At 49.7% G+C, this 24,830-nt stretch overlaps 2 protein-coding genes across 5 annotated transcripts in view; one reads left to right on the top strand and one right to left on the bottom strand.

Moving 5' to 3' along the window:
• myo1eb (myosin IEb) overlaps positions 1 to 15,554 on the top strand; it is a 102,604-nt gene extending 87,050 nt beyond the window's left edge. Inside the window, exons 23-28 of the mRNA XM_072461393.1 lie at positions 486 to 617; positions 2,475 to 2,632; positions 2,982 to 3,089; positions 4,327 to 4,486; positions 4,547 to 4,722; positions 15,417 to 15,554. Coding sequence (XP_072317494.1) covers positions 486 to 617; positions 2,475 to 2,632; positions 2,982 to 3,089; positions 4,327 to 4,486; positions 4,547 to 4,722; positions 15,417 to 15,493 — 811 coding nt within the window. The 3' untranslated portion in view covers positions 15,494 to 15,554. The remainder of the gene's footprint in view (positions 1 to 485; positions 618 to 2,474; positions 2,633 to 2,981; positions 3,090 to 4,326; positions 4,487 to 4,546; positions 4,723 to 15,416) is intronic.
• The window catches only part of pi4kb (phosphatidylinositol 4-kinase, catalytic, beta), a 116,299-nt gene that overhangs the window by 73,042 nt on the left and 18,427 nt on the right, over positions 1 to 24,830 (bottom strand). The window contains exons 11-16 of one of the 4 annotated variants that reach the window (XM_072461395.1): positions 21,884 to 21,988; positions 21,595 to 21,718; positions 21,261 to 21,526; positions 17,790 to 17,922; positions 16,988 to 17,108; positions 16,542 to 16,739 (exon numbers count right to left, since the gene is read on the bottom strand). In XM_072461395.1, coding sequence (XP_072317496.1) covers positions 16,558 to 16,739; positions 16,988 to 17,108; positions 17,790 to 17,922; positions 21,261 to 21,526; positions 21,595 to 21,718; positions 21,884 to 21,988 — 931 coding nt within the window. In that variant the 3' untranslated portion in view covers positions 16,542 to 16,557. Of the gene's footprint in view, positions 1 to 15,705; positions 16,740 to 16,987; positions 17,109 to 17,789; positions 17,923 to 21,260; positions 21,527 to 21,594; positions 21,719 to 21,883; positions 21,989 to 24,830 lie in introns of those variants that run through there. The other 3 variants (XM_072461397.1, XM_072461394.1, XM_072461396.1) reach the window with 3 other exon arrangements.

Below are 24,830 nucleotides of genomic sequence, written 5' to 3'. Positions count from 1 at the left end.
AGCATTTACCCCTTTATCACCACAGAAGCATTTACCCCTTTATTACCACAGAAGCATTTACCCCTTTATCACCACAGAAGCATTTACCCCTTTATTACCACAGAAGCATTTACCCCTTTATCACCACAGAAGCATTTACCCCTTTATCACCACAGAAGCATTTACCCCTTTATTACCTGAGTCTCAATAGAAAAAATCACGACAAACACTAAAATAACCGTTAGTTGCAGACTTACATTTTCTCTGCTCTGATTGGCTCAGCTGTAACCCTCTCTCTGCTCTGATTGGCTCAGCTGTAACCCTCTCTCTGCTCTGATTGGCTCAGCTGTAACCCTCTCTCTGCTCTGATTGGCTCAGCTGTAACCCTCTCTCTGCTCTGATTGGCTCAGCTGTAACCCTCTCTCTGCTCTGATTGGCTCAGCTGTAACCCTCTCTCTGCTCTGATTGGCTCAGCTGTAACCCTCTCTCTGCTCTGATTGGCTCAGCTGTCTCCAGGACGACCTGTTCGTGGTCCATGAGGAAGAGTACGACTCTGTCCTTCAGAGCGTCTTCAAGACCGAGTTCCTGAGTCTCCTCGTCAAACGCCACAAGAAACTGCCCCTGAAGTTCAACAACCTGTGAGTCCTAAACCGGGTCTAAACCGGGTCTAAACCGGGTCTAAACCGGGTCTAAACCAGGTCTAAACCGGGTCTAAACCGGGTCTAAACCAGGTCTAAACCAGGTCTAAACCAGGTCCAAACCGAGTCTACACTGAGTTCTAAACCAGGTCTAAACCAGGTCTAAACCGGGTCTAAACCGGGTCTAAACCGGGTCTAAACCGGGTCTAAACCAGGTCTAAACCGGGTCTAAACCAGGTCTAAACCAGGTCTAAACCAGGTCCAAACCGAGTCTACACTGAGTTCTAAACCAGGTCTAAACCAGGTCTAAACCGGGTCTAAACCGGGTCTAAACCGGGTCTAAACCGGGTCTAAACCGGGTCTAAACCGAGTCTAAACCGAGTCTAAACCGGGTCTAAACCGGGTCTAAACCAGGTCTAAACCGGGTCTAAACCGGGTCTAAACCAGGTCTAAACCAGGTCTAAACCGGGTCCAAACCGAGTCCAAACCGGGTCTAAACCGGGTCTAAAACGGGTCTAAGTGTGGTTTGTGGGCTGTTTCTTCTTCGTGGTCAGAGTTTGGGTTTGATCAGTTCTGACAAATATCGTATCAATAATTTATATCGAAGGAGCCGGTTTGGACCTGGTCCTGACCCTGTTTTAACCTGGTTTAGTCCCTGTTCTGACCCTGTTTTAACCTGGTTTAGTCCCTGTTCTGAGCCTGTTTGTCCTGGTTTAGTCCCTGTTCTGAGCCTGTTAGTCCTGGTTTAGTCCCTGTTCTGAGCCTGTTAGTCCTGGTTTAGTCCCCATTCTGAGCCTGTTAGTTCTGGTTTAGTCCCTGTTCTGAGCCTGTTAGTCCTGGTTTAGTCCCTGTTCTGAGCCTGTTAGTCCTGGTTTAGTCCCTGTTCTGAGCCTGTTAGTCCTGGTTTAGTCCCTGTTCTGAACCTGTTAGTCCTGGTTTAGTCCCTGTTCTGACCCTGTTTGTCCTGGTATAGTCTCTGTTCTGACCCTGTTAGTCCTGGTTTAGTCCCTGTTCTGAGCCTGTTAGTCCTGGTTTAGTCCCTGTTCTGAGCCTGTTAGTCCTGGTTTAGTCCCTGTTCTGAACCTGTTAGTCCTGGTTTAGTCCCTGTTCTGAGCCTGTTAGTCCTGGTTTAGTCCCTGTTCTGACCCTGTTTGTCCTGGTTTAGTCCCTGTTCTGAGCCTGTTAGTCCTGGTTTAGTCCCCATTCTGAGCCTGTTAGTTCTGGTTTAGTCCCTGTTCTGAGCCTGTTAGTCCTGGTTTAGTCCCTGTTCTGAGCCTGTTAGTCCTGGTTTAGTCCCTGTTCTGAACCTGTTAGTCCTGGTTTAGTCCCTGTTCTGACCCTGTTTGTCCTGGTTTAGTCCCTGTTCTGACCCTGTTTGTCCTGGTTTAGTCCCTGTTCTGACCCTGTTAGTCCTGGTTTAGTCCCTGTTCTGAGCCTGTTAGTCCTGGTTTAGTCCCTGTTCTGAGCCTGTTAGTCCTGGTTTAGTCCCTGTTCTGAACCTGTTAGTCCTGGTTTAGTCCCTGTTCTGACCCTGTTTGTCCTGGTTTAGTCCCCATTCTGAGCCTGTTAGTCCTGGTTTAGTCCCTGTTCTGAGCCTGTTAGTCCTGGTTTAGTCCCTGTTCTGAGCCTGTTAGTCCTGGTTTAGTCCCTGTTCTGAGCCTGTTAGTCCTGGTTTAGTCCCTGTTCTGAGCCTGTTAGTCCTGGTTTAGTCCCTGTTCTGAGCCTGTTAGTCCTGGTTTAGTCCCTGTTCTGAGCCTGTTAGTCCTGGTTTAGTCCCTGTTCTGAACCTGTTAGTCCTGGTCTAGACCCATTCTGACCCTGTCTGACCCTGTCTGTCCCTGTCTGACCCTGCCTCAGGCTGGAGTTTAAGGTGAAGAAGGGGGGCTGGGGCCCCTTCAGCTCGGGTGGATCTCGACAGATCCAGTTTTCTTTGGGACGAGGAGAAGAGGCCGTCCTGAAGCCGAGCGGGAAAGTCCTGCAGGTGACGGTGGGACCAGGACTGCCCAAGGACTCACGTAAGACCTAAGCCTAAGACCTAAGACCTAACCCTAAGACCTAACCCTAACCCTAAGACCTAACCCTAACCCTAACCCTAAGACCTAAGACCTAACCCTAACCCTAACCCTAAGACCTAACCCTAACCCTAAGACCTAACCCTAAGACCTAAGACCTAACCCTAACCCTAAGACCTAAGACCTAACCCTAAGACCTAACCCTAACCCTAAGACCTAAACCTAAGACCTAACCCTAACCCTAAGACCTAACCCTAACCCTAAGACCTAAACCTAAGACCTAACCCTAACCCTAACCCTAAGACCCAAGACCTAAGACTTAACCCTCAGTGTTCTCTCTGTGTTTGATCAGGTCCGACTCGGATCGACAAGAGGAAAAGCCGCTACATAAGTAACGCCCACAGCACCACCCATGGCCACGCCCACAAACAACAGCAGCTGCAGCAGCAGCGCAACATAGGTCTGACCCTCTGACCCTCTGACCCTCTGACCTTCTGACCTTCTGCTTCTCTTCTCCTCTGCTCCTCTGACCCTCTGCTCCTCTGACCCTCTGACCTCTGCTCCTCTGACCCTCTGATCTCTACTTCTCTGCTCCTCTGACCCTCTGACCTCTGCTCCTCTGACCTCTGCTCCTCTTACCTTCTGCTCCTCTGACCTCTGCTTCTCTGACCCTCTGCTCTTCTGACCTCTGCTCCTCTGACCCTCTGACCTTTGTTCCTCTGACCTCTGCTCCTCTGACCTTCTGCTCCTCTGCTCCTCTGACCTCTGCTCCTCTGACCTCTGCTCCTCTGACCCTCTGACCTCTGCTCCTCTGACCCTCTGACCCTCTGCTCCTCTGCTTCTCTGACCTTCTTCTCCTCTGACCCTCTGCTTCTCTGACCTTCTTCTCCTCTGACCCTTTGCTCCTCTGACCTGCTTCTCTGACCCTCTGACCTTTGTTCCTCTGACCTCTGCTCCTCTGACCTTCTGCTCCTCTGCTCCTCTGACCTCTGCTCCTCTGACCTTTGCTCCTTTGACCCTCTAACCTCTGCTCCTCTGACCTTCTGCTCCTCTGACCTTCTGCTCCTCTGACCTTCTGCTCCTCTGACCCTCTGACCTCTGCTCCTCTGACCCTCTGATCTCTACTTCTCTGCTCCTCTGACCCTCTGCTTTTCTGCTCCTCTGACCCTCTGCTCCTCTGACCTTCTGCTCCTCTGACCTCTGCTCCTCTGACCCTCTGACCTCTGCTCCTCTGACCTCTGCTCCTCTTACCTTCTGCTCCTCTGACCTCTGCTTCTCTGACCCTCTGCTCTTCTGACCTCTGCTCCTCTGACCCTCTGACCTTTGTTCCTCTGACCTCTGCTCCTCTGACCTTCTGCTCCTCTGCTCCTCTGACCTCTGCTCCTCTGACCTCTGCTCCTCTGACCCTCTGACCTCTGCTCCTCTGACCCTCTGCTCCTCTGCTTCTCTGACCTTCTTCTCCTCTGACCCTCTGCTCCTCGGACCCTCTGACCTTCTGCTCCTCGGACCCTCTGCTCCTCTGACCCTCTGCTTCTCTGACCTTCTTCTCCTCTGACCCTTTGCTCCTCTGACCCTCTGCTCCTCTGACCTTCTGCTCCTCTGACCTCTTCTTCTCTGCTCCTCTGACCCTCTGACCTTTGCTCCTTTGACCCTCTGACCTTCTGCTCCTCTGACCCTCTGCCCCTCCTCTCTGACAGTTGCAGGTGACAAGCGCGTCTCCAGGGGGCGCTCTTTGCGTCAGTCATCAATGGAACAGCCGACCCTGCCGCGTCTCCATGGAAACCGTCGCAGCATTGTGTCGCCGCGGCAACCAGAGGACCTGGGCTTCATGGAGGTCCCTGAGACCGGCGCCGCTGGGTGAGTCCCACACCATTGTTTGTATTCCCAGTTTGGATCTTGAACCTGCCGTGTCCTCAGGATGCAGAGGAGGAAGTCCAAGACCCTAAAGCCGGACCCGGGTCTCAATCGACCCAAACCCAGTCCCAAACCTCGGCCCCGGACCCCTCAGTGTCGAGCGCTTTGGGCCTACGACGCTCAGGACACCGACGAACTGAGCTTCAACACCGACGATGTCATCGAGATCCTGTCTCAAGGTACGAGATCCACGACAATCCCTCCCCTAATCCTATGTGACAGTATTGCACATGATTATGACAGTATTGCACATGGGTATGACAGGATTGCACATGGGTATGACAGTATTGCACATGGGTATGTCAGTATTGCACATGGATATGACAGGATTGCACATGGGTATGACAGTATTGCACGTGGGTATGACAGTATTGCACGTGGGTATGGCAGTATTGCACATGGGTATGACAGGATTGCACATGAGTATGGCAGTATTTTACATGGGTATGTCAGTATTGCACATGGGTATGACAGTATTGCACATGGGTATGACAGTATTACACATGGGTATGACAGTATTGCACTTGGGTATGACAGTATTGCACATGGGTATGGCAGTATTGCACATGGGTATGTCAGTATTTCACATGGGTATGACAGTATTACACATGGGTATGACAGTATTGCACTTGGGTATGACAGTATTGCACATGGGTATGACAGTATTACACATGGGTATGACAGTATTTCACATGGGTATGACAGTATTGCACTTGGGTATGACAGTATTGCACATGGGTATGGCAGTATTGCACATGGGTATGTCAGTATTGCACTTGGGTATGACAGTATTGCACATGGGTATGGCAGTATTGCACATGGGTATGTCAGTATTGCACGTGGGTATGGCAGTATTTCACATGGATATGGCAGTATTGCACATGGGTATGACAGTATTGCTCGAGGGTATGTCAGTATTGCACATGGGTATGTCAGTATTGCACATGGGTATGACAGGATTACACATGGGTATGTCAGTATTGCACGTGGGTATTTCAGTATTGCACATGGGTATGGCAGTATTGCACATGGGTATGACAGTATTGCACATGGGTATGACAGTATTGCACATGGGTATGACAGTATTGCACTTGTGTATGACAGTATTGCACATGGGTATGACAGTATTGCACATGGGTATGACAGTATTGCACATGTGTATGACAGTATTGCACATGGGTATGACAATATTGCACATGGGTATGACAGTATTACACGTGGTTATGTTAGTGTTTGTTATAAAGTCTGACAGCAGCAGAAGGACAGACTGTGAAACGTCTCCTTCACACAGCGAGGGTGGATCAGTCAGTGAAGCTGCTCTCCAGAGTGGACAGTGTCCTCCAGAGTGGACATAGTGTCCTGCAGGGGGCGACACTCATGGTCCAGCATAGATGTGAATCTAGCCAGGACCCTCCTGTCCCCCACCTCCTGCACCGAGTCCAGAGCACAGCCCAGGACGGAGCTGGACTTCTTGATGACTTTGTCCAGCCTCTTCCTCTCCCTCTCTGTGATGCTGCTGCTCCAGCAGGCCACACCTACAGGAGCTGATGCCACCACAGAGTCAGAGAAGGTATTCAGGAGTGGCCCTGTCAGGAGTGGCCCTGTCAGGAGTGGCCCTGTCACTCCAAAAGACCTGAGTCTCCTCAGGAGGTGGAGTCCACTCTGGCTCTTCCTGTACAGTCTGTGTTATGAGTCCAGTTTGTGGTTCAAACACCAGGTCCTTGTATGAGTCACTCTCTCAATGTCCCGTCCCTGGATGTTCACTGGTGAGGGGGGCGTGGCGTCTACGGAAGTTCACCTCCATCTCCTTGGTCTTCTGCGTTGATGAGGAGGTGGTTCCACAAAGTCCTGCTCCAGTCCTCTGTCCTCCACATCATCGTCTGTGATGAGTCCCATGATGGCAGAGTGGTCAGAGAACTTCTGCAGGACACAGCTGTCCATGTCTGAGGTCTGCAGTGTAGAGGGTGAAGAGAAAGGGCGCGAGGACAGTGCCCTGGGGCCCCCACACTGCAGGTCCCCCACACTGCAGGTCCCACACTGCAGCTCCCCCACACTGCAGGTCCCACACTGCAGGTCCCCCACTGCAGGGCCCCCACACTGCAGGTCCGAGTGTCAGACACACAGTTCCGGGCTCTCACAAACTGGGGTCGGTCTGTGAGGTGGTCCAGGATCCACTCTGCAGGTCGTACTCCACACCAGCCGTCTCCAGCTTGTCCCTCAGGAGCCGTCTCCAGCTTGTCCCTCAGGAGCCGTCTCCAGCTTGTCCCTCAGGAGCCGTCTCCAGCTTGTCCCTCAGGAGCTGATGGTGTTGAAGGCGCTGGAGAGATGAAAGAACAGGATCCTCACAGAGCTGCCAGGCTTCTCCAGGTGAGAGAGAGAGCGGTGCAGCAGGAGATGACGGCGTCCTCCACTCCGATGTCAGGACGTGTACAAACTGCAGCGGGTCCATGGCTGAGCTCACGGTGGAGCGTCCCCCTCCGTCTGGACAGGGGCGACTGTGAAGCCTGAGATGGTTTTTAGGCTCCTCCCACTCCGACTGTTCTGCTGCTGCAGATGCAGCAGCTGCTGCAGCTGCAGCAGCTGCTGCAGCTGATCCTTTGTTTGACGAGTGTCTCTAGATTTATATGGCAAGTTTATTACCAGATTGTAAAGGAAAATCTATTGAAAAGCTTTGATATGTTGAAGGATATTTACACGTAAGGAATTATTACAATCAAGAAATAAATCAAAATAAGGACAACTCCAGCCCTGATTATGAGGCTTATAACTCAGAACAGACGCACAATGGAACAAATAAACTCAGGACAAATTTAAAAGACAATAGTCAAAATGGGACAATTATAACTACATTTTTTTTCTCTGATGCCACGCCTTTATTTTCAACTCTTTCTCTCATGTCCTCCGGGTCCAGCTCTGTTGTTGTTCAGTTTGTGTCTCTTTTATTCTCTCATGTTCAGTTTGTGTCTCTTTTATCCCAGACTCCAGCGGCTGGTGGTTCTCATGTTTAGTCTGTTTTTGGTTCCAGACTCCAGCGGCTGGTGGTTCTCATGTTTAGTCTGTTTTTGGTTCCAGACTCCAGCGGCTGGTGGTTCTCATGTTTAGTCTGTTTTTGGTTCCAGACTCCAGCGGCTGGTGGTTCTCATGTTTAGTCTGTTTTTGGTTCCAGACTCCAGCGGCTGGTGGTTCTCATGTTTAGTCTGTTTTTGGTTCCAGACTCCAGCGGCTGGTGGTTCTCATGTTTAGTCTGTTTTTGGTTCCAGACTCCAGCGGCTGGTGGTTCTCATGTTTAGTCTGTTTTTGGTTCCAGACTCCAGCGGCTGGTGGTTCTCATGTTTAGTCTGTTTTTGGTTCCAGACTCCAGCGGCTGGTGGTTCTCATGTTTAGTCTGTTTTTGGTTCCAGACTCCAGCGGCTGGTGGTTCTCATGTTTAGTCTGTTTTTGGTTCCAGACTCCAGCGGCTGGTGGTTCTCATGTTTAGTCTGTTTTTGGTTCCAGACTCCAGCGGCTGGATGTTCTCATGTTTAGTCTGTTTTTGGTTCCAGACTCCAGCGGCTGGTGGTTCTCATGTTTAGTCTGTTTTTGGTTCCAGACTCCAGCGGCTGGTGATTCTCATGTTTAGTCTGTTTTTGGTTCCAGACTCCAGCGGCTGGTGGTTCTCATGTTTAGTCTGTTTTTGGTTCCAGACTCCAGCGGCTGGATGTTCTCATGTTTAGTCTGTTTTTGGTTCCAGACTCCAGCGGCTGGATGTTCTCATGTTTAGTCTGTTTTTGGTTCCAGACTCCAGCGGCTGGTGGTTCTCATGTTTAGTTTGTTTTTGGTTCCAGACTCCAGCGGCTGGTGGTTCTCATGTTTAGTCTGTTTTTGGTTCCAGACTCCAGCGGCTGGTGGTTCTCATGTTTAGTCTGTTTTTGGTTCCAGACTCCAGCGGCTGGTGGTTCTCATGTTTAGTCTGTTTTTGGTTCCAGACTCCAGCGGCTGATGGTTCTCATGTTTAGTCTGTTTTTGGTTCCAGACTCCAGCGGCTGGTGGTTCTCATGTTTAGTCTGTTTTTGGTTCCAGACTCCAGCGGCTGGTGGTTCTCATGTTTAGTCTGTTTTTGGTTCCAGACTCCAGCGGCTGGTGGTTCTCATGTTTAGTCTGTTTTTGGTTCCAGACTCCAGCGGCTGGTGGTTCTCATGTTTAGTCTGTTTTTGGTTCCAGACTCCAGCGGCTGGTGGTTCTCATGTTTAGTCTGTTTTTGGTTCCAGACTCCAGCGGCTGGATGTTCTCATGTTTAGTCTGTTTTTGGTTCCAGACTCCAGCGGCTGGTGGTTCTCATGTTTAGTCTGTTTTTGGTTCCAGACTCCAGCGGCTGGTGATTCTCATGTTTAGTCTGTTTTTGGTTCCAGACTCCAGCGGCTGGTGGTTCTCATGTTTAGTCTGTTTTTGGTTCCAGACTCCAGCGGCTGGATGTTCTCATGTTTAGTCTGTTTTTGGTTCCAGACTCCAGCGGCTGGTGGTTCTCATGTTTAGTCTGTTTTTGGTTCCAGACTCCAGCGGCTGGTGGTTCTCATGTTTAGTCTGTTTTTGGTTCCAGACTCCAGCGGCTGGTGGTTCTCATGTTTAGTCTGTTTTTGGTTCCAGACTCCAGCGGCTGGATGTTCTCATGTTTAGTCTGTTTTTGGTTCCAGACTCCAGCGGCTGGTGGTTCTCATGTTTAGTCTGTTTTTGGTTCCAGACTCCAGCGGCTGGTGGTTCTCATGTTTAGTCTGTTTTTGGTTCCAGACTCCAGCGGCTGGTGGTTCTCATGTTTAGTCTGTTTTTGGTTCCAGACTCCAGCGGCTGGTGGTTCTCATGTTTAGTCTGTTTTTGGTTCCAGACTCCAGCGGCTGGTGGTTCTCATGTTTAGTCTGTTTTTGGTTCCAGACTCCAGCGGCTGGTGGTTCTCATGTTTAGTCTGTTTTTGGTTCCAGACTCCAGCGGCTGGTGGTTCTCATGTTTAGTCTGTTTTTGGTTCCAGACTCCAGCGGCTGGTGGTTCTCATGTTTAGTCTGTTTTTGGTTCCAGACTCCAGCGGCTGGTGGTTCTCATGTTTAGTCTGTTTTTGGTTCCAGACTCCAGCGGCTGGTGGTTCTCATGTTTAGTCTGTTTTTGGTTCCAGACTCCAGCGGCTGGTGGTTCTCATGTTTAGTCTGTTTTTGGTTCCAGACTCCAGCGGCTGGTGGTTCTCATGTTTAGTCTGTTTTTGGTTCCAGACTCCAGCGGCTGGTGGTTCTCATGTTTAGTCTGTTTTTGGTTCCAGACTCCAGCGGCTGGTGGTTCTCATGTTTAGTCTGTTTTTGGTTCCAGACTCCAGCGGCTGGTGGTTCTCATGTTTAGTCTGTTTTTGGTTCCAGACTCCAGCGGCTGGTGGTTCTCATGTTTAGTCTGTTTTTGGTTCCAGACTCCAGCGGCTGGTGGTTCTCATGTTTAGTCTGTTTTTGGTTCCAGACTCCAGCGGCTGGTGGTTCTCATGTTTAGTCTGTTTTTGGTTCCAGACTCCAGCGGCTGGTGGTTCTCATGTTTAGTCTGTTTTTGGTTCCAGACTCCAGCGGCTGGTGGTTCTCATGTTTAGTCTGTTTTTGGTTCCAGACTCCAGCGGCTGGTGGTTCTCATGTTTAGTCTGTTTTTGGTTCCAGACTCCAGCGGCTGGTGGTTCTCATGTTTAGTCTGTTTTTGGTTCCAGACTCCAGCGGCTGGTGGTTCTCATGTTTAGTCTGTTTTTGGTTCCAGACTCCAGCGGCTGGTGGTTCTCATGTTTAGTCTGTTTTTGGTTCCAGACTCCAGCGGCTGGTGGTTCTCATGTTTAGTCTGTTTTTGGTTCCAGACTCCAGCGGCTGGTGGTTCTCATGTTTAGTCTGTTTTTGGTTCCAGACTCCAGCGGCTGGTGGTTCTCATGTTTAGTCTGTTTTTGGTTCCAGACTCCAGCGGCTGGTGGTTCTCATGTTTAGTCTGTTTTTGGTTCCAGACTCCAGCGGCTGGTGGTTCTCATGTTTAGTCTGTTTTTGGTTCCAGACTCCAGCGGCTGGTGGTTCTCATGTTTAGTCTGTTTTTGGTTCCAGACTCCAGCGGCTGGTGGTTCTCATGTTTAGTCTGTTTTTGGTTCCAGACTCCAGCGGCTGGTGGTTCTCATGTTTAGTCTGTTTTTGGTTCCAGACTCCAGCGGCTGGTGGTTCTCATGTTTAGTCTGTTTTTGGTTCCAGACTCCAGCGGCTGGTGGTTCTCATGTTTAGTCTGTTTTTGGTTCCAGACTCCAGCGGCTGGTGGTTCTCATGTTTAGTCTGTTTTTGGTTCCAGACTCCAGCGGCTGGTGGTTCTCATGTTTAGTCTGTTTTTGGTTCCAGACTCCAGCGGCTGGTGGTTCTCATGTTTAGTCTGTTTTTGGTTCCAGACTCCAGCGGCTGGTGGTTCTCATGTTTAGTCTGTTTTTGGTTCCAGACTCCAGCGGCTGGTGGTTCTCATGTTTAGTCTGTTTTTGGTTCCAGACTCCAGCGGCTGGTGGTTCTCATGTTTAGTCTGTTTTTGGTTCCAGACTCCAGCGGCTGGTGGTTCTCATGTTTAGTCTGTTTTTGGTTCCAGACTCCAGCGGCTGGTGGTTCTCATGTTTAGTCTGTTTTTGGTTCCAGACTCCAGCGGCTGGTGGTTCTCATGTTTAGTCTGTTTTTGGTTCCAGACTCCAGCGGCTGGATGTTCTCATGTTTAGTCTGTTTTTGGTTCCAGACTCCAGCGGCTGGTGGTTCTCATGTTTAGTCTGTTTTTGGTTCCAGACTCCAGCGGCTGGTGGTTCTCATGTTTAGTCTGTTTTTGGTTCCAGACTCCAGCGGCTGGTGGTTCTCATGTTTAGTCTGTTTTTGGTTCCAGACTCCAGCGGCTGGTGGTTCTCATGTTTAGTCTGTTTTTGGTTCCAGACTCCAGCGGCTGGTGGTTCTCATGTTTAGTCTGTTTTTGGTTCCAGACTCCAGCGGCTGGATGTTCTCATGTTTAGTCTGTTTTTGGTTCCAGACTCCAGCGGCTGGTGGTTCTCATGTTTAGTTTGTTTTTGGTTCCAGACTCCAGCGGCTGGTGGTTCTCATGTTTAGTCTGTTTTTGGTTCCAGACTCCAGCGGCTGGTGGTTCTCATGTTTAGTCTGTTTTTGGTTCCAGACTCCAGCGGCTGGTGGTTCTCATGTTTAGTCTGTTTTTGGTTCCAGACTCCAGCGGCTGGTGGTTCTCATGTTTAGTCTGTTTTTGGTTCCAGACTCCAGCGGCTGGTGGTTCTCATGTTTAGTCTGTTTTTGGTTCCAGACTCCAGCGGCTGGTGGTTCTCATGTTTAGTCTGTTTTTGGTTCCAGACTCCAGCGGCTGGTGGTTCTCATGTTTAGTCTGTTTTTGGTTCCAGACTCCAGCGGCTGGTGGTTCTCATGTTTAGTCTGTTTTTGGTTCCAGACTCCAGCGGCTGATGGTTCTCATGTTTAGTCTGTTTTTGGTTCCAGACTCCAGCGGCTGGTGGTTCTCATGTTTAGTCTGTTTTTGGTTCCAGACTCCAGCGGCTGGTGGTTCTCATGTTTAGTCTGTTTTTGGTTCCAGACTCCAGCGGCTGGTGGTTCTCATGTTTAGTCTGTTTTTGGTTCCAGACTCCAGCGGCTGGTGGTTCTCATGTTTAGTCTGTTTTTGGTTCCAGACTCCAGCGGCTGGTGGTTCTCATGTTTAGTCTGTTTTTGGTTCCAGACTCCAGCGGCTGGTGGTTCTCATGTTTAGTCTGTTTTTGGTTCCAGACTCCAGCGGCTGGTGGTTCTCATGTTTAGTCTGTTTTTGGTTCCAGACTCCAGCGGCTGGTGGTTCTCATGTTTAGTCTGTTTTTGGTTCCAGACTCCAGCGGCTGGTGGTTCTCATGTTTAGTCTGTTTTTGGTTCCAGACTCCAGCGGCTGGTGGTTCTCATGTTTAGTCTGTTTTTGGTTCCAGACTCCAGCGGCTGGTGGTTCTCATGTTTAGTCTGTTTTTGGTTCCAGACTCCAGCGGCTGGTGGTTCTCATGTTTAGTCTGTTTTTGGTTCCAGACTCCAGCGGCTGGTGGTTCTCATGTTTAGTCTGTTTTTGGTTCCAGACTCCAGCGGCTGGTGGTTCTCATGTTTAGTCTGTTTTTGGTTCCAGACTCCAGCGGCTGGTGGTTCTCATGTTTAGTCTGTTTTTGGTTCCAGACTCCAGCGGCTGGTGGTTCTCATGTTTAGTCTGTTTTTGGTTCCAGACTCCAGCGGCTGGTGGTTCTCATGTTTAGTCTGTTTTTGGTTCCAGACTCCAGCGGCTGGTGGTTCTCATGTTTAGTCTGTTTTTGGTTCCAGACTCCAGCGGCTGGTGGTTCTCATGTTTAGTCTGTTTTTGGTTCCAGACTCCAGCGGCTGGAGGTTCTCATGTTTAGTCTGTTTTGGTTCCAGACTCCAGCGGCTGGTGGTTCTCATGTTTAGTCTGTTTTTGGTTCCAGACTCCAGCGGCTGGTGGTTCTCATGTTTAGTCTGTTTTTGGTTCCAGACTCCAGCGGCTGGTGGTTCTCATGTTTAGTCTGTTTTTGGTTCCAGACTCCAGCGGCTGGTGGTTCTCATGTTTAGTCTGTTTTTGGTTCCAGACTCCAGCGGCTGGTGGTTCTCATGTTTAGTCTGTTTTTGGTTCCAGACTCCAGCGGCTGGTGGTTCTCATGTTTAGTCTGTTTTTGGTTCCAGACTCCAGCGGCTGGTGGTTCTCATGTTTAGTCTGTTTTTGGTTCCAGACTCCAGCGGCTGGTGGTTCTCATGTTTAGTCTGTTTTTGGTTCCAGACTCCAGCGGCTGGTGGTTCTCATGTTTAGTCTGTTTTTGGTTCCAGACTCCAGCGGCTGGTGGTTCTCATGTTTAGTCTGTTTTTGGTTCCAGACTCCAGCGGCTGGTGGTTCTCATGTTTAGTCTGTTTTTGGTTCCAGACTCCAGCGGCTGGTGGTTCTCATGTTTAGTCTGTTTTTGGTTCCAGACTCCAGCGGCTGGATGTTCTCATGTTTAGTCTGTTTTTGGTTCCAGACTCCAGCGGCTGGTGGTTCTCATGTTTAGTCTGTTTTTGGTTCCAGACTCCAGCGGCTGGTGGTTCTCATGTTTAGTCTGTTTTTGGTTCCAGACTCCAGCGGCTGGTGGTTCTCATGTTTAGTCTGTTTTTGGTTCCAGACTCCAGCGGCTGGTGGTTCTCATGTTTAGTCTGTTTTTGGTTCCAGACTCCAGCGGCTGGTGGTTCTCATGTTCAGTCTGTTTTTGGTTCCAGACTCCAGCGGCTGGATGTTCTCATGTTTAGTCTGTTTTTGGTTCCAGACTCCAGCGGCTGGTGGTTCTCATGTTTAGTTTGTTTTTGGTTCCAGACTCCAGCGGCTGGTGGTTCTCATGTTTAGTCTGTTTTTGGTTCCAGACTCCAGCGGCTGGTGGTTCTCATGTTTAGTCTGTTTTTGGTTCCAGACTCCAGCGGCTGGTGGTTCTCATGTTTAGTCTGTTTTTGGTTCCAGACTCCAGCGGCTGGTGGTTCTCATGTTTAGTCTGTTTTTGGTTCCAGACTCCAGCGGCTGGTGGTTCTCATGTTTAGTCTGTTTTTGGTTCCAGACTCCAGCGGCTGGTGGTTCTCATGTTTAGTCTGTTTTTGGTTCCAGACTCCAGCGGCTGGTGGTTCTCATGTTTAGTCTGTTTTTGGTTCCAGACTCCAGCGGCTGGTGGTTCTCATGTTTAGTCTGTTTTTGGTTCCAGACTCCAGCGGCTGATGGTTCTCATGTTTAGTCTGTTTTTGGTTCCAGACTCCAGCGGCTGGTGGTTCTCATGTTTAGTCTGTTTTTGGTTCCAGACTCCAGCGGCTGGTGGTTCTCATGTTTAGTCTGTTTTTGGTTCCAGACTCCAGCGGCTGGTGGTTCTCATGTTTAGTCTGTTTTTGGTTCCAGACTCCAGCGGCTGGTGGTTCTCATGTTTAGTCTGTTTTTGGTTCCAGACTCCAGCGGCTGGTGGTTCTCATGTTTAGTCTGTTTTTGGTTCCAGACTCCAGCGGCTGGTGGTTCTCATGTTTAGTCTGTTTTTGGTTCCAGACTCCAGCGGCTGGTGGTTCTCATGTTTAGTCTGTTTTTGGTTCCAGACTCCAGCGGCTGGTGGTTCTCATGTTTAGTCTGTTTTTGGTTCCAGACTCCAGCGGCTGGTGGTTCTCATGTTTAGTCTGTTTTTGGTTCCAGACTCCAGCGGCTGGTGGTTCTCATGTTTAGTCTGTTTTTGGTTCCAGACTCCAGCGGCTGGTGGTTCTCATGTTTAGTCTGTTTTTGGTTCCAGACTCCAGCGGCTGGTGGTTCTCATGTTTAGTCTGTTTTTGGTTCCAGACTCCAGCGGCTGGTGGTTCTCATGTTTAGTCTGTTTTTGGTTCCAGACTCCAGCGGCTGGTGGTTCTCATGTTTAGTCTGTTTTTGGTTCCAATCTCCAGCGGCTGGTGGTTCTCATGTTTAGTCTGTTTTTGGTTCCAGACTCCAGCGGCTGGTGGTTCTCATGTTTAGTCTGTTTTTGGTTCCAGACTCCAGCGGCTGGTGGTTCTCATGTTTAGTCTGTTTTTGGTTCCAGACTCCAGCGGCTGGTGGTTCTCATGTTTAGTCTGTTTTTGGTTCCAGACTCCAGCGGCTGGTGGTTCTCATGTTTAGTCTGTTTTTGGTTCCAGACTCCAGCGGCTGGATGTTCTCATGTTTAGTCTGTTTTTGGTTCCAGACTCCAGCGGCTGGTGGTTCTCATGTTTAGTCTGTTTTTGGTTCCAGACTCCAGCGGCTGGTGGTTCTCATGTTTAGTCTGTTTTTGGTTCCAGACTCCAGCGGCTGGTGGTTCTCATGTTTAGTCTGTTTTTGGTTCCAGACTCCAGCGGCTGGTGGTTCGGGCGGCTCCGGGACAAAGAGGGAATGTTTCCTGGAAACTACGTGGAGAAGATTTAACTGATTTTCTGGATCTGAATAGATTTTATAATGAACCAATGAGCTCACAGAAGCACGGTCATGTGACTGGAAGACCTTTTATCAATGTTTAATGTTCATTTAATAAAGAAGAGATAAACACGACTTCAAACTGTGTCTTTAATGTGCAATAAAAAACAGACACTTCACAGTTCAGCCTCAGCAGGAGACGAGGAGACGAGGAGGAGGAGACGAGGAGGAGGAGACGAGGAGGAGAGGAGACGAGGAGGAGAGGAGGATTAGATGAGGAGACGAGGAGGGGAGGAGGAGACGAGGAGGAGACGAGGAGGGGAGGAGGGGAGGAGGGGAGGAAGAGAGGAGGATTAGACGAGGAGACGAGGAGGAGAGGAGGATTAGATGAGGAGACGAGGAGGGGAGGAGGAGACGAGGAGGGGAGGAGGGGAGGAGGGGAGGAAGAGAGGAGGATTAGACGAGGAGGGGAGGAGGAGACAAGGAGACGAAGAGGAGGAGAGGAGGGGAGGAGGAGGAATGAAATACAGAGAAAGTTCTGCCATTTTAACAAAGTTTGACTCATTATTTTTGAAGATGTTCAGCAGTTTTTATATTTAAAGGAGCCAGATAATGACAGAACACTGGTGCATTGTGGGAGCTGTAGAGCACTGGTGCATTGTGGGAACTTTAGTTCCATTTACAGAGACACAAGATTAAATTAACACAAAACAACATTAAGTTCATTAAACCAACTAAAACTCTTTGTTCAGACGTGGTCCTGGTTTTGCATAGATTTAGTCCAGGTCCAGACCCAGGTCCAGAGCCAGGTCCAGAGCCAGGTCCAGACCCAGGTCCAGACCCAGGTCCAGACCCAGGTCCAGACCCAGGTCCAGACCCAGGTCCAAACCCAGGTCGTCCAGACCCAGGTCCAGAGCCAGGTCCAGAGCCAGGTCCAGAGCCAGGTCCAGAGCCAGGTCCAGACCCAGGTCCAAACCCAGGTCCAGAGCCAGGTCCAAACCCAGGTCCAGACCCAGGTCCAAACCCAGGTCCAGACCCAGGTCCAGACCCAGGTCCAGACCCAGGTCCAGACCCGGTCACATGATGCCGTTGGTCAAGTACTGGAAGCCGTCGTACAGTCGGGTGGTCAGGGACCTCATGGAGCCGTCCACCAGAGTCTGGACCAGGACCTGGAGCTGATCCTCGGTCAGGTTCATGTGGAAACGCTCCTTAAGGGTCCTCAAGGTGCTGCTGCCATGGAAACAGGCCAGCTGAGAACCTGCACAGAAAACAGTCAGGATCCACGTGGAACCATCAGACAAACAACATCCTCTTTAAATTCAACTCAACCCAAGAACCAAGAAGAAACTAAAGACACTGGAACTGATTTACAGGATCTGAACCGGCTTTACAGGATCTGTAAAGCCGGTTCAGATCCTGTAAAGCCGGTTCAGATCCTGTAAAGCCGGTTCAGATCCTGTAAAGCCGGTTCAGATCCTGTAAAACCGGTTCAGATCCTGCTTGTACCTTGCTGCATGATCTCGACGATCTGCAGAACTCGCTCCATGTGTTTCCGAGCGGCGATGAGTCCCTGAAGCATCAGCATCTTATAGTAATTAAACATGTCGCCATCTGGACCTCCCATGACCTAAAGAGACCAGACTTAGACCAGACTTAGACCAGACTGAGACCAGACTGAGACCAGACTTAGACCAGACTGAGACCAGACTGAGACCAGACTGAGACCAGACTTAGACCAGACTTAGACCAGACTTAGACCAGACTAAGACCAGACTTAGACCAGACTGAGACCAGACTTAGACCAGACTTAGACCAGACTTAGACCAGACTTAGACCAGACTTAGACCAGACTAAGACCAGACTGAGACCAGACTGAGACCAGACTGAGACCAGACTTAGACGAGACTTAGACCAGACTGAGACCAGACTGAGACCAGACTGAGACCAGACTGAGACCAGACTTAGACCAGACTGAGACCAGACTTAGACCAGACTTAGACCAGACTTAGACCAGACTTAGACCAGACTTAGACCAGACTAAGACCAGACTGAGACCAGACTGAGACCAGACTGAGACCAGACTGAGACCAGACTGAGACCAGACTGAGACCAGACTTAGACGAGACTGAGACCAGACTGAGACCAGACTGAGACCAGACTGAGACCAGACTGAGACCAGACTGAGACCAGACTTAGACGAGACTGAGACCAGACTGAGACCAGACTTAGACGAGACTGAGACCAGACTGAGACCAGACTGAGACCAGACTGAGACCAGACTGAGACCAGACTCTGAACCAGGACTAACCTCCACAAACTCGGCGGTGAGCTTGAAGGCTGAAGTCTCGAAGCCGAGGTTCCTCGGGGAACTGGAGAGGATGAAGCCAAAGTCAATGTGGATGATGTGTCCTTCAGAGTCCAGCAAGATGTTCCCATTGTGTCTGAAACAAGAGCAGGTTAAGAGCAGGTCTAGAACAGGTCTAGAGCAGGTCTAGAGCAGGTCTGGAGCAGGACTAGAGCAGGACTGGAGCAGGACTAGAGCAGGTCTAGAGCAGGACTGGAGCAGGTCTAGAGCAGGTTTAGAGGAGGTCTAGAGCAGGTTTAGAGGAGGTCTAAAGCAGGTCTAGAGGAGGTCTGGAGCAGGACTAGAGCAGGTCTAGAGCAGGTTTAGAGGAGGTCTAGAGCAGGTTTAGAGGAGGTCTAAAGCAGGTCTAGAGGAGGTCTGGAGCAGGACTAGAGCAGGTCTAGAGCAGGTCCTGAGCAGGTTTAGAGGAGGTCTAGAGCAGGTCTAGAGGAAGTCTAGAACAGGTTTAGAGGTCGTCTACAGCGGGTCTAGAGCAGGTGTAGAGCAGGTCTAGAGCAGGACTAGAGCAGGTCTGGAGCAGGACTAGAGCAGGTCTGGAGCAAGTCTAGAGCAGGTCTTGAGCAGGACTAGAGCAGGTCTAGAGCAGGACTAGAGCAGGTCTAGAGCAGGACTGGAGCAGGACTGGAGCAGGTCTAGAGCAGGACTGGAGCAGGACTAGAGCAGGACTGGAGCAGGTCTGGAGCAGGACTAGAGCAGGACGAGAGCAGGACTGGAGCAGGTCTAGAGCAGGACTGGAGCAGGTCTGGAGCAGGACTAGAGCAGGACGAGAGCAGGTCTAGAGCAGGACTGGAGCAGGACTAGAGCAGGACTGGAGCAGGTCTGGAGCAGGACTAGAGCAGGTCTAGAGCAGGACTGGAGCAGGACTAGAGCAGGACTGGAGCAGGTCTGGAGCAGGACTAGAGCAGGACTGGAGCAGGACTAGAGCAGGTCTGGAGCAGGACTAGAGCAGGACTGGAGCAGGTCTGGAGTAGGACTAGAGCAGGTCTGGAGCAGGTCTAGAGCAGGACTGGAGCAGGACTAGAGCAGGTCTGGAGCAGGTCTAGAGCAGGACTGGAGCAGGTCTAGAGGAGGTCTGGAGCAGGACTAGAGCAGGTCTGGAGCAGGTCCTGAGCAGGTTTAGAGGAGGTCTAGAGCAGGTTTAGAGGAGGTCTAAAGTAGGTCTAGAGGAGGTCTGGAGCAGGACTAGAGCAGGTCTAGAGCAGGTTTAGAGGAGGTCTAGAGCAGGTTTAGAGGAGGTCTAAAGCAGGTCTAGAGGAGGTCTGGAGCAGGACTAGAGCAGGTCTAGAGCAGGTCCTGAGCAGGTTTAGAGGAGGTCTAGAACAGGTTTAGAGGTCGTCTACAGCGGGTCTAGAGCAGGTGTAGAGCAGGACTAGAGGAGGTCTGGAGCAGGACTAGAGCAGGTCTGGAGCAGGACTAGAGCAGGTCTAGAGCAGGACTGGAGCAGGACTAGAGCAGGACTGGAGCAGGTCTGGAGCAGGACTAGAGCAGGACGAGAGCAGGACTGGAGCAGGTCTAGAGCAGGACTGGAGCAGGTCTGGAGCAGGAATAGAGCAGGACTAGAGCAGGTCTAGAGCAGGACTGGAGCAGGACTAGAGCAGGACTGGAGCAGGTCTGGAGCAGGACTAGAGCAGGACTGGAGCAGGACTAGAGCAGGTCTGGAGCAGGACTAGAGCAGGACTGGAGCAGGTCTGGAGCAGGACTAGAGCAGGTCTGGAGCAGGTCTAGAGCAGGACTGGAGCAGGACTAGAGCAGGTCTGGAGCAGGTCTAGAGCAGGACTGGAGCAGGTCTAGAGGAGGTCTGGAGCAGGACTAGAGCAGGTCTGGAGCAGGTCCTGAGCAGGTTTAGAGGAGGTCTAGAGCAGGTTTAGAGGAGGTCTAAAGTAGGTCTAGAGGAGGTCTGGAGCAGGACTAGAGCAGGTCTAGAGCAGGTTTAGAGGAGGTCTAGAGCAGGTTTAGAGGAGGTCTAAAGCAGGTCTAGAGGAGGTCTGGAGCAGGACTAGAGCAGGTCTAGAGCAGGTCCTGAGCAGGTTTAGAGGAGGTCTAGAGCAGGTCTAGAGGAAGTCTAGAACAGGTTTAGAGGTCGTCTACAGCGGGTCTAGAGCAGGTGTAGAGCAGGTCTAGAGCAGGACTAGAGCAGGTCTGGAGCAGGACTAGAGCAGGTCTGGAGCAAGTCTAGAGCAGGTCTTGAGCAGGACTAGAGCAGGTCTAGAGCAGGACTAGAGCAGGTCTAGAGCAGGACTAGAGCAGGACTGGAGCAGGTCTTGAGCAGGACTAGAGCAGGTCTGGAGCAGGTCTGGAGCAGGACTAGAGCAGGACTGGAGCAGGTCTAGAGCAGGTCTGGAGCAGGACTAGAGCAGGTCTAGAGCAGGACTGGAGCAGGACTAGAGCAGGTCTAGAGCATGTTTTGAGGAGGTCTAGAGCGGGTCTAGAGGAGGTCTAGAGGAGGTCTGGAGCAGGACTAGAGCAGGTCCTGAGCAGGTTTAGAGGAGGTCTAGAGCAGGTTTAGAGGAGGTCTAAAGCAGGTCTAGAGGAGGTCTGGAGCAGGACTAGAGCAGGTCTAGAGCAGGTCCTGAGCAGGTTTAGAGGAGGTCTAGAGCAGGTCTAGAGGAGGTCTAGAACAGGTTTAGAGGAGGTCTACAGCGGGTCTAGATCAGGTGTAGAGCAGGTCTAGAGCAGGTCTGGAGCAGGTCTAGACCATGTCTAGAGCAGGACTAGAGCATGTTTTGAGGAGGTCTAAAGCAGGTCTAGAGTGGGTCTAGAGAAGGCCTAGAGGAGGTCTGGAGCAGGACTAGAGCAGGTCCTGAGCAGGTTTAGAGGAGGTCTAGAGCAGGACTAGAGCAGGTCCTGAGCAGGTTTAGAGCAGGACTAGAGCAGGTCTAAAGCAGGTTTAGAGGAGGTCTAGAACAGGACTAGAGCAGGTCTAGAGGAGGTTGAGAGGAGGTCTAGAGTAGGTTTAGAGGAGGTCTAAAGCAGGTTTAGAGGAGGTCTACAGCGGATCTAGAGCAGGTATAGAGCAAGTTTAGAGAAGGACTAGAGCAGGACTGGAGCAGGTCTAGAGCAGGACTAGAGGAGGTCTAGAGCAGGTTTAGAGGAGGTCTACAGTGGGTCTAGAGCAGGTCTAGAGCAGGTGTAGAGCAGGTCTAGAGCAGGTTTAGAGGAGGTCTGCATCAGGTCTAGAGCAGGTCTAGAGCAGGACTGGAGCAGGACTGGAGCAGGACTGGAGCAGGTCTACAGCAGGTTTAGAGGAGGTCTACAGCGGGTCTAGAGCAGTTTTAGAGCAGGTGTAGAGCAGGTGTAGAGCAGGTTTAGAGCAGGTTTAGAGCAGGTCTAGAGCAGGTCTAGAGCAGGTTTAGAGCAGGTCTAGAGCAGGTATGGGCCAGATTCAGAGCAGGTTCACTCCAGGGTCAGACTCACCTGTCCTTGACCTGCAGCAGGTAACAGACCAGTGAGTACCCGGCGCAGGACTCCACAAAGGCCCTCTGAGCGCTGAGGAAGCCCTCTGAGGTCTGAGGGCCGTGCTCCTGGACCAGAAAGTCCAGCAGTGGGATCTGGCTCTGCTTCTTGATCTGATGGAGCGACACGGCATTCAGAACCGGCTCGATCATCCCAGAGTCCGCCGACAGAACCAGGATCCTGTACGCTTTGATCCAGAGAGGGACACGCTCCTGTGTCCAGACCGACTGTGGAGAGAGACCCGAGTTAGACCAGGACTAGACCAGGACCTGACCAGGACTAGACCAGGACTGACCTGGAGGACCTGCAGGACCTGAAAGGCCAACAGCTCTTGGCGCAGGTCGTCTCCACATTTCACGATAACGGACAAAAGTCTCCAGTGGGGCAGATGTCCGTACGGAGACGCCTCACGGATCCGCCTAGAAGACACCATCAAAAGACCCAAGAGAAAGTGGTTAGGATCAGCCTAGACCCGGCTCAGCCTGAGCCTGGGCCTGGGCCTGGGCCTGGGCCTGGGCCTGAGCCTGGGCCTGAGCCTGGGCCTGGGCCTGGGCCTGAGCCTGGGCCTGGTCCTGGTCTCTTACAGGACTTTCTCCTCCCATGGCTCCTTGAGGGCCACAGCAGACGGGTCCTCGGGGTCTTTTCTGAACGAGGTCGGAGTCTGGGCCAACTGCTCCGACAGACGCCTCCTGCAGGAGAACACGAGGATTACACCAGAGCCAGAGCTTTGTGCAGTATTAATATAGTACTTTATGCAATACTTTGTGCAGTATTTACCTGACGTCTCCGGCCTGGATATAGTACTTTATGCAGTACTTTGTGCAGTATTTACCTGACGTCTCCGGCCTGGATATAGTACTTTATGCAGTACTTTGTGCAGTATTTACCTGATGTCTCCGGCCTGGATATAGTACTTTATGCAGTACTTTGTGCAGTATTTATTTGATGTCTCCGGCCTGGATATAGTACTTTATGCAGTACTTTGTGCAGTACTTTGTGCAGTACTTTGTGCAGTATTTACCTGATGTCTCCGGCCTGGATATAGTACTTTATGCAGTACTTTGTGCAGTACTTTGTGCAGTATTTACCTGATGTCTCCGGCCTGGATATAGTACTTTATGCAGTACTTTGTGCAGTACTTTGTGCAGTACTTTGTGCAGTATTTACCTGATGTCTCCGGCCTGGATATAGTACTTTATGCAGTACTTTGTGCAGTATTTATTTGATGTCTCCGGCCTGGATATAGTACTTTATGCAGTACTTTGTGCAGTACTTTGTGCAGTATTTACCTGATGTCTCCGGCCTGGATATAGTACTTTATGCAGTACCTTATGCAGTACTTTGTGCAGTATTTATTTGATGTCTCCGGCCTGGATATAGTACTTTATATAGTACTTTATGCAGTACTTTGTGCAGTATTTACCTGATGTCTCCGGCCTGGATATAGTACTTTATATAGTACTTTATGCAGTACTTTGTGCAGTATTTATTTGATGTCTCCGGCCTGGATATAGTACTTTATATAGTACTTTATGCAGTACTTTGTGCAGTATTTATTTGATGTCTCCGGCCTGGATATAGTACTTTATATAGTACTTTATGCAGTACTTTGTGCAGTATTTAACTGATGTCTCCGGCCTGGATATAGTACTTTATGCAGTACTTTGTGCAGTATTTAACTGATGTCTCCGGCCTGGATATAGTACTTTATATAGTACTTTATGCAGTACTTTGTGCAGTATTTAACTGATGTCTCCGGCCTGGATATAGTACTTTATATAGTACTTTATGCAGTACTTTGTGCAGAATTTATTTGATGTCTCCGGCCTGGATATAGTACTTTATATAGTACTTTATGCAGTACTTTGTGCAGTATTTACCTGATGTCTCCGGCCTGGATATAGTACTTTATATAGTACTTTATGCAGTACTTTGTGCAGTATTTAACTGATGTCTCCGGCCTGGATATAGTACTTTATATAGTACTTTATGCAGTACTTTGTGCAGTATTTATTTGATGTCTCCGGCCTGGATATAGTACTTTATGCAGTACTTTGTGCAGTATTTAACTGATGTCTCCGGCCTGGATATAGTACTTTATGCAGTACTTTATGCAGTACTTTGTGCAGTATTTACCTGATGTCTCCGGCCTGGATATAGTACTTTATGCAGTACTTTATGCAGTACTTTGTGCAGTATTTAACTGATGTCTCCGGCCTGGATATAGTACTTTATATAGTACTTTATGCAGTACTTTGTGCAGTATTTACCTGATGTCTCCGGCCTGGATATAGTACTTTATATAGTACTTTATGCAGTACTTTGTGCAGAATCTATTTGATGTCTCCGGCCTGGATATAGTACTTTATATAGTACTTTATGCAGTACTTTGTGCAGTATTTAACTGATGTCTCCGGCCTGGATATAGTACTTTATATAGTACTTTATGCAGTACTTTGTGCAGTATTTATTTGATGTCTCCGGCCTGGATATAGTACTTTATATAGTACTTTATGCAGTACTTTGTGCAGTATTTAACTGATGTCTCCGGCCTGGATATAGTACTTTATGCAGTACTTTGTGCAGTATTTAACTGATGTCTCCGGCCTGGATATAGTACTTTATGCAGTACTTTATGCAGTACTTTGTGCAGTATTTACCTGATGTCTCCGGCCTGGATATAGTACTTTATGCAGTACTTTATGCAGTACTTTGTGCAGTATTTAACTGATGTCTCCGGCCTGGATATAGTACTTTATATAGTACTTTATGCAGTACTTTGTGCAGTATTTAACTGATGTCTCCGGCCTGGATATAGTACTTTATATAGTACTTTATGCAGTATTTAACTGATGTCTCCGGCCTGGATATAGTACTTTATGCAGTACTTTGTGCAGTATTTAACTGATGTCTCCGGCCTGGATATAGTACTTTATATAGTACTTTATGCAGTACTTTGTGCAGTATTTAACTGATGTCTCCGGCCTGGATATAGTACTTTATATAGTACTTTATGCAGTACTTTGTGCAGTATTTAACTGATGTCTCCGGCCTGGATATAGTACTTTATATAGTACTTTATGCAGTACTTTGTGCAGTATTTAACTGATGTCTCCGGCCTGGATATAGTACTTTATATAGTACTTTATGCAGTACTTTGTGCAGTATTTAACTGATGTCTCCGGCCTGGATATAGTACTTTATATAGTACTTTATGCAGTATTTAACTGATGTCTCCGGCCTGGATATAGTACTTTATGCAGTACTTTGTGCAGTATTTAACTGATGTCTCCGGCCTGGATATAGTACTTTATATAGTACTTTATGCAGTACTTTGTGCAGTATTTAACTGATGTCTCCGGCCTGGATATAGTACTTTATATAGTACTTTATGCAGTACTTTGTGCAGTATTTAACTGATGTCTCCGGCCTGGATATAGTACTTTATATAGTACTTTATGCAGTACTTTGTGCAGTATTTAACTGATGTCTCCGGCCTGGATATAGTACTTTATATAGTACTTTATGCAG

The sequence above is a fragment of the Eucyclogobius newberryi genome, unplaced genomic scaffold, assembly GCF_026437365.1.
Source record: "Eucyclogobius newberryi isolate DKJ021-1_F unplaced genomic scaffold, fEucNew1.0.hap1 SCAF_3, whole genome shotgun sequence".
In the NCBI taxonomy this organism is placed as follows: domain Eukaryota; kingdom Metazoa; phylum Chordata; class Actinopteri; order Gobiiformes; family Gobiidae; genus Eucyclogobius; species Eucyclogobius newberryi.
Note: the sequence above shows the minus strand (reverse complement) of the source record. Positions and strands in the feature narration are given on the sequence as shown.